This window comes from Bactrocera dorsalis, chromosome 3 (assembly GCF_023373825.1).
Source record: "Bactrocera dorsalis isolate Fly_Bdor chromosome 3, ASM2337382v1, whole genome shotgun sequence".
Classification (NCBI taxonomy): domain Eukaryota; kingdom Metazoa; phylum Arthropoda; class Insecta; order Diptera; family Tephritidae; genus Bactrocera; species Bactrocera dorsalis.
Genome location: NC_064305.1, coordinates 66,628,814 through 66,641,091, shown reverse-complemented (window position 1 = coordinate 66,641,091; position 12,278 = coordinate 66,628,814). Strand labels below are relative to the sequence as shown.

The following is a 12,278-nucleotide window of genomic DNA, read 5'->3' as shown; positions in this document are numbered from 1 at the left end:
TATGCATATTTAATATACCATATATACACATATATACTCGTATATATATATGTATATGTATACAGAATTTCTATAATACTATTTTACTTACTTCGAGCTGGTCACCATCTCTCTGAATGTCTTCCATTCTTTACGCTCCCAAACTTTGTTCTTGTTTTTATCGAGCAAGACGAAGCTTAACGTCGCAATACGCTCGTCCTCCGAACCCCATTTCGTTGCATTACCGCTACATGGAAGAGAAGCATATTAAATATCATTTTAAATCTATATTAATAATTATTTTATTCTATATATACTCGTAGTACAGTAAAATTATAGAAAAGTCAATTTTCAGTGTGCTCCAATGGAATTGAAAATATTCAAAGTCTCGAAATAATTCTCTAACTTCTTCTTCTTTACTGGCGTAGACACCGCTTACGCGATTATAGCCGAGTCAACAACAGCCGGCTGTGTTTGCTTTTTGATTGGGGGTGTTTTTTTACGTGGCGGGTCCCAAACCCAGCGCACAACCTTAAGTAGGGGATATTTCGCCTTCTCACTTTAGCTCGCCTTCAAACGGATGTTCTTAGGCTACCCAGAGCATACTTGGTTAAAGCCCGGAAGTCGTGAGCTGCTTGGGCCATATATAAAAGAATCGTTTCTGACCACTCCCAAGTAAATGCCGATCAGAGAACTTTCCTCACTTGCGTGAACTTCTACACATGACACCATCCTCCTAATAATTCTCTAACACTAGATAAAAATTGGTGTAAAGTGAGGTTGTGTTGGATTGTGAAATATTTGTGTTTCCGATACTTGACAAAACTTTACAAACTCCTCGAGATCATCTAAAAAAGTTTGCAGTTCCTGTCTACGGTTGCCGAAAGTTATTATAATATAAAGGGTGATCAATTTCGAGGTTCCCTACTTGAAAAAAAAAAACAACACAGAAACTTTTATGAGGAATGTTTATTATCATTCAAAAGAACATTCTTTGGCATTTATTTTTTTGAAGTTTATCTCTTTCAAATGTTGGTCGCGGCTATGTCTCAGATGGTCCATCCGTTCAGTCCAGTTTTCGATGACTCGTTTCGCATTTCGACTGGTTTTGCTCTAAGGCCTGAATCGAAGCAGGACTTCAGACTTTACATATCCGCACAGGAAAAACGGTGTGATATCTTGGTGGCCAATATACCGACCAAAAACGTGAAATTATCTACCCACCGTAGTGTTCTCTCAATAAATCCATTGATTGGCATTGATTGGGAGTAAACATTAGTCATCAACCAGCACTTGTGGGGTTACGACAGCCTTCTAACACAGAGTGAAACGTAAAAGATCCATTACATTACTAGCCCTTACCAAGGTTCACAAGGCCTAACGGGACTCTGTCCCATTGGCATTCATGAGATAAGGCTAAAGATTTTTGAGGACGCAACTTGTCAAAGTTGCAAGGTGGAAGGTGTGGTGCAAACATCTAGACACTTCCTCCACCGCTGTGCAGCTTTCACAACATTAAGTTTTGTTGAATTGCGATGGTCTTTTTGATCCGTACTTAAGAGTTCTGAGTATCACAACGGACAGGCACTTCTAGCTATCCAAGTAGAATTTTTCCTAAATTCACTTAACACTTTCCAGAAAAGTTATCAGGATCTTGGAAATAACTTCCAAAACATTGTTTTACTTAAACCTTGAGATCTGTTGGTTTCCCATATAATTCGCTAAGTGACTATAAAAAAATTCCAATGGGAAACCCTAAATATTCAAGTATTTCGCTAAAGGAGATGATCGGTGGTCCTCTAAGCACTTAATTCCATCGTTTTGGCTGTTCATAATACCTGGTCGTTTTATTTCTATTTCTACCAGTTCAGCGGGATATCTTTAAGTAACGGGTGATTTTTTTGAGGTTAGGATTTTCATGCATTAGTATTTGACAGATCACGTGGGATTTCAGACATGGTGTCAAAGAGAAAGATGCTCAGTATGCTTTGACATTTCATCATGAATAGACTTACTAACGAGCAACGCTTGCAAATCATTGAATTTTATTACCAAAATCAGTGTTCGGTTCGAAATGTGTTTCGCGCGCGTGTTTTGTTCAGCGATGAGGCTCATTTCTGGTTGAATGGCTACGTAAATAAGCAAAATTGCCGCATTTGGGGTGAAGAGCAACCAGAAGCCGTTCAAGAACTGCCCATGCATCCCGAAAAATGCACTGTTTGGTGTGGTTTGTACGCTGGTGGAATCATTGGACCGTATTTTTTCAAAGATGCTGTTGGACGCAACGTTACGGTGAATGGCGATCGCTATCGTTCGATGCTAACAAACTTTTTGTTGCCAAAAATGGAAGAACTGAACTTGGTTGACATGTGGTTTCAACAAGATGGCGCTACATGCCACACAGCTCGCGATTCTATGGCCATTTTGAGGGAAAACTTCGGACAACAATTCATCTCAAGAAATGGACCCGTAAGTTGGCCACCAAGATCATGCGATTTAACGCCTTTAGACTATTTTTTGTGGGGCTACGTCAAGTCTAAAGTCTACAGAAATAAGCCAGCAACTATTCCAGCTTTGGAAGACAACATTTCCGAAGAAATTCGGGCTATTCCGGCCGAAATGCTCGAAAAAGTTGCCCAAAATTGGACTTTCCGAATGGACCACCTAAGACGCAGCCGCGGTCAACATTTAAATGAAATTATCTTCAAAAAGTAAATGTCATGAACCAATCTAACGTTTCAAATAAAGAACCGATGAGATTTTGCAAATTTTATGCGTTTTTTTTTTAAAAAAAGTTATCAAGCTCTTAAAAAATCACCCTTTATAAACTCGCAGTTGTATAAGACCTGACCTAACAATGGCAGAACAATCAAGAAGAAAGTGTTGAGATGTGTCTCCTTCATTTTCTTCCAAACAGCTCAACTCCGCAGAAATTGTCAACCTTAAGTAGTTGGAACCCCTACATCTAGGGAAGGACTGAGGCCGAAGAGTTAACTAGACCTCTTGCGATCCACTTTGAGCCAAAAGAAAAATTTTAATACAATATTTTTTAATTAAAAATTCCCAACCTTCGCTGGCAGCCATACTAATCTTATCACAAAGTGACTCGATACCGTGAAAATATGCTAATAAACCCACATTTTTCCAAAATCGTACAATAACTTTACAATATTGGTAACAGTTTGTTATTTTCTCACCTGTCTTCAATATTCATACATTATTATTTTTTAATAATGTTTCAATTTCACTTACCCGGCACTAGCAGTCGACACAATATGTGTCTTCAAGAACTCTTTGAGATCATTCAGAAAGACGGCTTTTCTCGGCTCCGGACAACCTTTCATGGGGCGCGGCGCCGCATAGGTGACATCGCATTGTGGTCGCTTATCCTTTACCGTTGTGCCCGGTATATTCTTGCCGGTATCCTCATTCACACACCAACAATACGGTGTGGAGCGATAGCATTGCACGCGCTGATAACGGCCATCCGAAGTGCATTCGGGCACATAGAATAGTGTGCCGCCATGCTAGGGGTATACAACAATATGTGTAAATATAAGTCTTAAAGTAATTTGTTGTACTTACGCGTTGTTCTTCGAGTGTTGCTTTTTGATCAGCCAAACATTCGGATTCGCTTTCGGACTCGTTCAATTGTGTATCGAGCTTCGTATTGGAATCCTCGAGAATTTTCGGCCCTTTATTGGAGATTATTAGTTTTAGATACTTTTGTTTTTGTTGTTTATGTATTTGTGCATGCAATAATTTAAAATATTTTTATTTTTTTTTGAAAATTTTTTTTTGTGAAAATCAACACCCGGAAATTATATGGCTTAAGGTCACTCATAAGTTTATATAATATATATGCATGTGTATGTATGTATGGATTTATGAAGTGTTTTTTTAGTGTAGAAAATGTTGCGAGACTCGTGTAAAGTGTTAAGCATGGTTTTTGTTGTTGTTGTGAAAAAAGTTAGTCTTAAAGTTAAAAAATCGCTTAAGAAATTATTAAAAAATGATTTATTTACTCGACAATTTAATAGATGATGTGTATGTATGTGTATATGTGCATATGTGCATGCTTTCCTACATAATGGGTGATTCAAGTAGAGGTACTTTTTTCAATAGAATTATTTGACAGTTTTCGCGTAAGTCGTGTAGTGAATCGAGTCGATTGGACATAAAAATCATATGATATCATACCGTTAGAATTTTTCCTGTGGGGATATGTAAATTCTAAAGTCTATGTGGACAATCTCGCTTCGATTCAAACTTCGGAGCAAAAAATCGCGCCTTCATTCGCCAGTTACCAGTCAAAATGCTCGAACGAGTCATTGAAAATTGGACTCAACGCATAGACTACCTGAGACGTAGCCGCGACCAACATTTGAAAGAGATAATCTTCAAACAATAATTTCCAAAGAATGTTCTTTCGAATTATAAAAAATATTCAACGTTAGATTTGAAGTTTCTGTGTTTGTTTTTGAAAGTAAGGAACCTCGAAATGGATCACCCTTTATTTATATATATGTATGTTAATATGCGAATATGTGCGTGCATGTATGTATGTATGTATGTACGTACAATGTATACGTGTTGAATTTAACATGCGTAACGTATCGCTATTTTCACCACCATCTTCCTGCTCGTAGTCCTCATCCTCATAGTCGCCATGCAGTCCACCACTCTCATCTTCATCGCCCGTACTTTCGCTCTCCAAATCGTCAAAAGTGCTCGATGAATGATTGATATTATTCAGATTATCGTTACGATTTAAATTAAAATTGTTGTTGTTATTGTTATTATTATATGTATTATGATTTTGTTGTTGTTGGTGATTATTCAGGTGCATTTGTGATGTATGATGATTATAGGGTGGCACTGCATGCCGATTATTGCCGTTGTTATTATTTTGCGACAGTTGTTGTTGTGGTGTATAGCCTTGGTAGCTGTTGCTGGAGATGCTGTTAACGGCATAGTTCTTATTTTCAGCAGCCGAATGACCTGCAGTTGGAATTTCAATTGCAATGTAAATATGTAAAATGAAATTGAATTATAATATACAGTAGATACTCGGTAACGGCAACTAATAAATAAAAATATGTATCTGTGCATATATGTATAGTACACATTTAATTTTCATTAGCAATAAATTAAAAAAATGCTTTTTCAAGATTTTCAAGTAGCAATAACGGCTTTCAAACGTATGTACATATGCCATAAATTAGTTTTTTAACAACATAAATGTTAAGTAACAAAGTGCTGCCATTTGTAATTGTATATGATACGTATAGTTCTATGTTAGGTGTCTTTCAAGGAAGCAGCTTATCTTTTCTAACTAAATTTTTAAGAAGTAACTTAATTCAAATTGAAAAGTGCCCGGCCTACCATAGTAAAACACATTTTTTTGGAAAAATTCGTTGTTTTTTTCAACATTGTTCCCTTCAAGGGTGATACACTGATTATAGCGATCCTCCAACTTTTTGGTACCATTACGATTTGTTCTTTGCTTCAAAATAGGCCTCAGTTTCGTCAATCACTTCTTTATTCAACGAAAATTTCTTACCAGCAAGCATTCTTTTGAGGTCTAAGAACAGGAAATAATCGCTGGTGAACAGGCCTGAAGAATACGGTGAATGCGGAAGCAATTCGAAGCCCAATTCATAGATTTCTGCCATCGTTTTCATAGACTTGTGTCACGGTGAATTGTCTTGGGACAAACAGCAATTTCTTTTGCTCTTTCTTTTGCTTCAAATGCGGTCGTTTTTCGCCGTTTCGTTCTTCCAACTGTCCAATAACGCTATGTAATGGTCGCTGTTGATGATCCTTCCTTTTTCAAGGAAATCAATGAAAATTATTCCGTGTGCATCCCAAAACAAACGCTGTAACCTTGCCAGCCGATTTTAGAGCGGGTTCATTCTATGCTGTCCACTCGGTTGACTTTCGATTGGACTTCGGAGTGAAATGATTGAGCCATGTTTCATCCATTGTCACATATCTATTCAAAAAGATGGGTTTATTACGCTTGAACATCTCCGAATCAGCAGCTCGCGCGACACCCACTTTCTCATACTGACTCTTCAACGGTTGATTTCCTTTATGCAGAGTCCAAATAATGTCTTCAACAGTATTTTTACCCCAAAACCCCAATATTTTGCCAAAACGCAGAATTCCCTCTTATCCATTTTCTCACAATAACAAAAATTGCAACAAAAAATTATATGGATTTGATTCTAGTAGCGCTATCTATGCGTCAGGTCAGGTTCTTTTTAATTGACCTGTCAGAATTACAATAGTATTAGTTCTATTTGCTAAGTGGTTTCTAAAACTTTTTTTGAGGCAAAAAAAGAAAAAAACAATTTATCCACCAAGAAATAGTCGTAACACAAGTGCGTATGCGTCAGATGACATGTTAGCGCAGAGTTACCCCACAAAAGCTGCCCTTTGGTTTGAAAATCTGGTATAGTGTGTTCGATTCGCTACTCTCCAAAGCTGGGCAAATTAAAGACGGCCATTGTTTAATAACTATACATAAGTTAGAGGTAAATGTTGCTTGCACCGAGTATATACTGTAATATTTAATCAGTAAATAAGATGGAATGGAATAGTGATGTAATTATATGTAGATGCATTTATTATGTAGGGTAATATAAAAAGTTAGTAAATCATTAAAATAATTTTACTTAAAAAACTGCAAGCAAATGTAAGTTCAATGCCTCTTCAAAGCCAATTAAATAGTTTGGTATTCTTTTACTATCTATGAGTGCCATAGGTCTGAACAATGCGGTATGAGGGAGAGTTTCCAATTGACTGAAATGCCCATTAATACAGCTTGTGGATCAAATATGTATATATAAAAAAATGATCAGCGTGGCGAGCTGAGTAAATTTAGCCACGTCCGTCTGCGTGCATACAGGCGAACTAGACTCTTTGTTTTTGCATAGATTACAATCCAAGGCATCTCTACAATCTTCGAACAAATTGTTCAGCTCGGACAAATATAGTATATAGCTGTCATACAAACTAACCGATCAAACTCAAGCCCTTGTATAGAAAACTTATTCATTTGTTGTGATTACCGCTTTTACTTATTTTAATTGTATCCGAAATTTTTGCTATATTTCACAGAATTCATTAAATTTAAAATTACTCATACGCCATGTCAAACTATACAAATTTCTATGCATGTCCTATAACTCGTTGCATTCGTGTGAAAGATCAAGAATATTCTTAAGCTTATGAAGCAAACGGCAATCGAAGCTAAAAATGTCAAGAATATAGGTATCTGCTCCTTCATTGGTTTCAGAGATAAGCGAAATAAATTGTACGACCATTTCGTCCGGTATCTTTTTTGGAGTGCATTTGACAGTCTGTCTGTCTTCGTTTTGTGACGTCATAAACGAAAAATGGAAATGCTTTGTTTATAATTACTATAGAAGTTTGGCAGTTCGTTTCGTTTATGGCTTTGCGTATCGGAATCTCGTCTATATCGCTCTTCATTTTCATGAAATATTATACAAAAAACGGCTGGAAGTATATTTTCAAACTATGAGAAATTTCTTCCATTTCATAAAATGTCAAATAATTGACAAATGTTGATCTCAGAGGCAACATTTGATACATATTTGTTACTTTTCTCTGAAAATTCTGTAAAGTTTTTGAAACTTTGAATAGATGCTGCGACCTAGGAAACTGGTAGAAATCTTTAGATATGGAGTTTGCCAATTATCGACGGTAACTGATTTTAAATAAAAAATAAAACTTGTCGAACCAATGTGAGCCATTTGCAGATATTTTAAAACTCTAATGTAAAACCACAGTTGAATATCAGGATCTGAAGACCTATTCAACGAAAGATCAGTGCAATACCTAGACTATACTGGTAGCCTACATTTTGAACAGTTGGATAACTCACGGGAAACCTGTTGTCCATACTAGATGTTTAATTAAAGATCCTGACCAATCTTTCATTAACTTATTACCCATCGATCGAAACAGTGATAGATCCGCTAAATAAAAGAACTTAGAACTTGATCCAGGTCAATTCTGGTATATTAGAACCGTCTGTTGTAGGAATTGTGAAACCAGAGTGATTCTTGCTCAACTTTATTCTCTAGACATGACATGCACAACTCTATGCATGCAATGAGTCTACGCATGACAGTAAACACTTCTTTGCATGCCCAATAAAACCAAATCACTTAACCCATCTCTCCCCCATTTGGTCCGTCGTAACGTTAAGTTATTTCGATGACAACTAACTTATTGCTTTCTTCCAAGCAGGGTCTGCATAATTCTTACAACAACTACAATAACTATCAATTATTCATCAATAAAAGTACCGTTAAGCCCATAAAGCTAGTCCCTTGAAGTCAAACCTTGAGCCCTAGCTCATAAATTCACATTCAGTTAGTATCTCAGTTTTCGAATTTCTAGGAATTAACACTTTTCATGCAGAAATGTGATGAGTAACAATGGAAATTGCAATGAATTCAACCTGCCCTGCGATTTTCGATTGTTATTCATTAGTTCTTATTTTATGTTTATTTTGTAATCCAATGTAATCGATCAATATGAATATAGTAACCTAAAAATAACTGTTAGTAATGTCTTCGTTAGACCCAATGCTATGCAAAAACAAAAATAAAAAACAACACTCACGATTAATTTCATCTTTCGAGAAGCAATCATTCCATTCGGTCAGTGTCAATCGATCGTCGTCATCCAAATCGCAGAACTTGCCAAAAGCACGTCCACAACGTCTCGGCTTCACCGCCTGTGCAAAGAATTTATAATTAAATAATAATAATTCAGGCAAAGAGACAATGTACTCTGTAACATTCATTCAACAAATTGAGAAGCAGACACACACACACACTTATTTATAAACATACATATATATGACAACTCACTCGCTTGACGAGCTTCTTTAGTTCGCGGAATTCATTTTTGTCCAACATTTGATTTGCATTCACATCCAAGTAGGTAAACTTCCAGTCGAGCACCAACTTATCATTGGACGCACCCTCGCCACCCTCCGCCGTTTTGCCAGACAGGCCACGTTTCAGCTGTCCCGCTCGTACGTATTCGCTTTGGAAGACTTTGATAAGATTGGCATTGAAGGCAGCACGATCGATGGCGGTGCACGTGCGCCGGAGACGACTTGGACTCACGTGACGTGACGGTGATCGACGTATATTCGCCTTGGCGTATTCGCGACATTTGGGCTTGCCATTACGGACCGATGTATTCTCGATGGGTTTGCCGGTGATATCGCTACACCAACAACCCATATCGCCTAGGCATTGCACGGCCGCATAGGTGCCGTCCGATTTGCAGTGTGGTATGAATTTCGGTGGACCGCTGGATCGATGCTTCAGCGCATATTCACGTGCCTCTTTGCAAGCTGCTGGTGAAGCGAAAAAGTGCTTAGTTTATTTTAGCGTATTTTGTAGGTTGTTACTTGACTCACCTTTGCAGTGTCCGCGATACTTGAGACTCACTTGATAACCGCTGCATTGTGCGCGCAATAAATGACAGCGCGATGGGTAGGTTTGATCGTCTGTGCCACAGACAGGGCGACCTTTGGTCTCGTCACATTCGCCACCCCGGGCAGCACATTCAGATATCTGTAGGTAAAGTTACATGTATGTTACTATGAGGTTTTAGGATATATTTAAGAGAGTAATGTTGCTTTCACTACTTTTTTAAGAAATCAAGTGAATGTATTAAAAATCAAGTAAAATAAATGAACTATTCCTTTATTTGATAGCTTTAGTAATCTGTATCTCGAGTTGTATAGGAATATGATCGTAGTCGAATTGTGGTAAGCCAAGCCGGGATTGATGAGCAGGAAGCTTTTGCATGTGTTTGTAGGATTGTCAAGGAATCATCTGCCATGAGCTGCACCGGTCGCACCCCTAATACGGACCTGTACTATCAACAACTGGACCATCTGAAGGAAACAGTTGCCCAGCAACGGTCAGTTATGGCCAATATTAGAAGAATTGTGTTCTATCACCCATCAAGACAACGCATCGATAGTGCTCAGAAACTCTGGATGCTTAATTGGAGGTTCTTATGCAACCACGTCATATTCCAGACCTGGCACCAATTAATTACTACCTGTTCCTGTCTATGGCAAATGGGTTACCTGGTGAAAAATTCGCTTCAAGGGAAGCTTGGGAAATATGACTATCGCGATTTTTGCATTTCCTAAATACTCGTAGGTCGAAGAAATGCAGTTAAGATAGCTGTTTTTGACTCCATATAAAATCGCTTTCCCAGTCTCAATATTCGTGGAAACTTGGCATACTTTATTTTTTTACTTTAATTGATTTAAAGTCATAAGGATTGTGTGAGATTTAAAGTCGGATGAATGTAGAAAGTACCCACAAACTTCTTCCATACCAGAAGATTAAAGTTTGCAACTTCTGTCTGAAGATCCTAATGACGAATGTTTGCTAACAATTTTGAATATTATCCGAACCAAACTTAACCAAACCGTATGAGAAGAACCTCCCCCCTCCGAACCTCAACGGACTTTTTCATATATAAATTCACCAAAAGTCTCTACGAAGAAACATAAAACAGAGGTCAGAGCTCTTCATTTTTTATACCCTAAACACGGTATACAGATTTTTTTCCGGAAAGTAATAGGACTGATTCTCTTCCGCCCTAATTTTACTTCGGAGCGTGCCCGCATCGACTGTATTCGATAGAGAGCGTTCCTAGCTAACGAAGGAGCAGCTGGTCAGTTGTCTCCGAGGACATAGAGAGCCAGGGCCAACATTTTCGCGCGAGTAAGTCTGGCATCTCAACGCTTTCTCAGTCGCCCTACAGCCCAGATGTGGCCCCCACGGACTCGTATTGTTTCCTTCCCTAAAATGGCCGATGAAAGGTAAGCATTTTGAGACGACAGAGGGGATCCAAGCAGTACGCACCTCGGCTCTCAAGGTTATTCCGGAGAATGCCTTCCCTGACGCCTTCAATGCTTGGAAATCGCGCTGGCAGCGCTGCATCGACTCAATAGGAGCCTATTTTGAAAGTTTTTAAAGAATTGTAACGACTGGTTCAATAATTTTTTTTTAATTAATTCAGTCCTATTACTTTCCTGACAATTCCTGTATTAAGTTTACCACGAAGTTTGTAATATTCAGGAGAAAACGTTGGAGACTCTATAAAATATGTATGTATGTACTACTGTGGGCAAAAAAAAGTTAGTAAATTTCACGCGAAATCAATTCGTCGAAATATTTTTTTTTGTAGGTTGGTATGACTGTCAGTGACATCTGTGCCGCAGTTCATATCAAAATAATCATTAGTATTTCTGAAGTACATAAAGTGCATTCGAAGATTTTCACGATGAACGAAATTATTCAACAAAGAACTTCTATTAAATTTTAATCTCGAAATCAGATTTCTGGTGCCGAAACGTTCGGACGAACCACGTTCAAAACGGTCGTCAACATTAACTGATGTTCAACACGTTATATTGACGTATAAAGTAATTGGTGATTGAGAATCGACGATCAACTGTCAGAGATGTTACTGCCATCGTTGGCATATCGGAAGGATCAGTGAAAACCATTTTGAAAGATCATTTGGGCCTAAGAAAAGTAAAATCACGTTTGATTCCAAAATCACAATGCTTCCAACTATCAGGATGTCATGAAATGTGTTATTACTGGCTATAAGTCTAGGATCTACGCTTACGACCCGGAAACAGAATCAATCCGCCCCATTCGTGGCAAGGGCGAGCAGAAACCGAACAAACCACGTCAAAGCAGTTCATAAATCAAGATTATCTTGACAGTTTTCTTCGATTATCGAGGTGTGGTGCACTTGGAATTCCTTCCTACTGGCCAAACTGTGAACAAGGAATACTATTTGAGTGCTATGAGCCGTTTGCGTGAAGCTATTAGTATTTTTTTGCACCGTCGCATACTGCATTAATTCTTCGTGAGTTTTTCGCCAAATTTTCAACTAGTATCGTACCGCAACCTGGCTATTCAGCAAACTCAAACGATTTTTTAAGAATATTAAAATTATAAACTAAGTTTTGCTATTTTTACTTATAGTAGTATGTAAATAATTACTGAGGCAAGCTGAGTCGATTCAATCATGTTCGTCTATCTGTCTGTCTGCCTGTCTCTACCCTTTTGTCGAAACCACCGGTATCCGATCACTATAACATTCATATAGCATATTTGTATGAACAAACTAACCTTTATAGCATGCAGTTTGTGTATAGAAAAGATTTTTGAGAAATTTTACAAAGAATATTCCCAAAAGCAACGCTA

At 37.8% G+C, this 12,278-nt stretch overlaps 1 protein-coding gene across 3 annotated transcripts in view; it reads right to left on the bottom strand.

Moving 5' to 3' along the window:
- Nucleotides 1-12,278, bottom strand: part of LOC105228996 (SPARC-related modular calcium-binding protein 1) — a 42,752-nt gene that overhangs the window by 1,001 nt on the left and 29,473 nt on the right. Inside the window, exons 3-9 of one of the 3 annotated variants that reach the window (XM_049451093.1) lie at nucleotides 9,449-9,605; nucleotides 8,889-9,385; nucleotides 8,638-8,752; nucleotides 4,561-4,980; nucleotides 3,565-3,674; nucleotides 3,232-3,506; nucleotides 92-226 (exon numbers count right to left, since the gene is read on the bottom strand). In XM_049451093.1, the coding sequence (XP_049307050.1) occupies nucleotides 92-226; nucleotides 3,232-3,506; nucleotides 3,565-3,674; nucleotides 4,561-4,980; nucleotides 8,638-8,752; nucleotides 8,889-9,385; nucleotides 9,449-9,605 (1,709 nt within the window). The remainder of the gene's footprint in view (nucleotides 1-91; nucleotides 227-3,231; nucleotides 3,507-3,564; nucleotides 3,675-4,560; nucleotides 4,981-8,637; nucleotides 8,753-8,888; nucleotides 9,386-9,448; nucleotides 9,606-12,278) is intronic. The other 2 variants (XM_049451094.1, XM_049451095.1) reach the window with 2 other exon arrangements.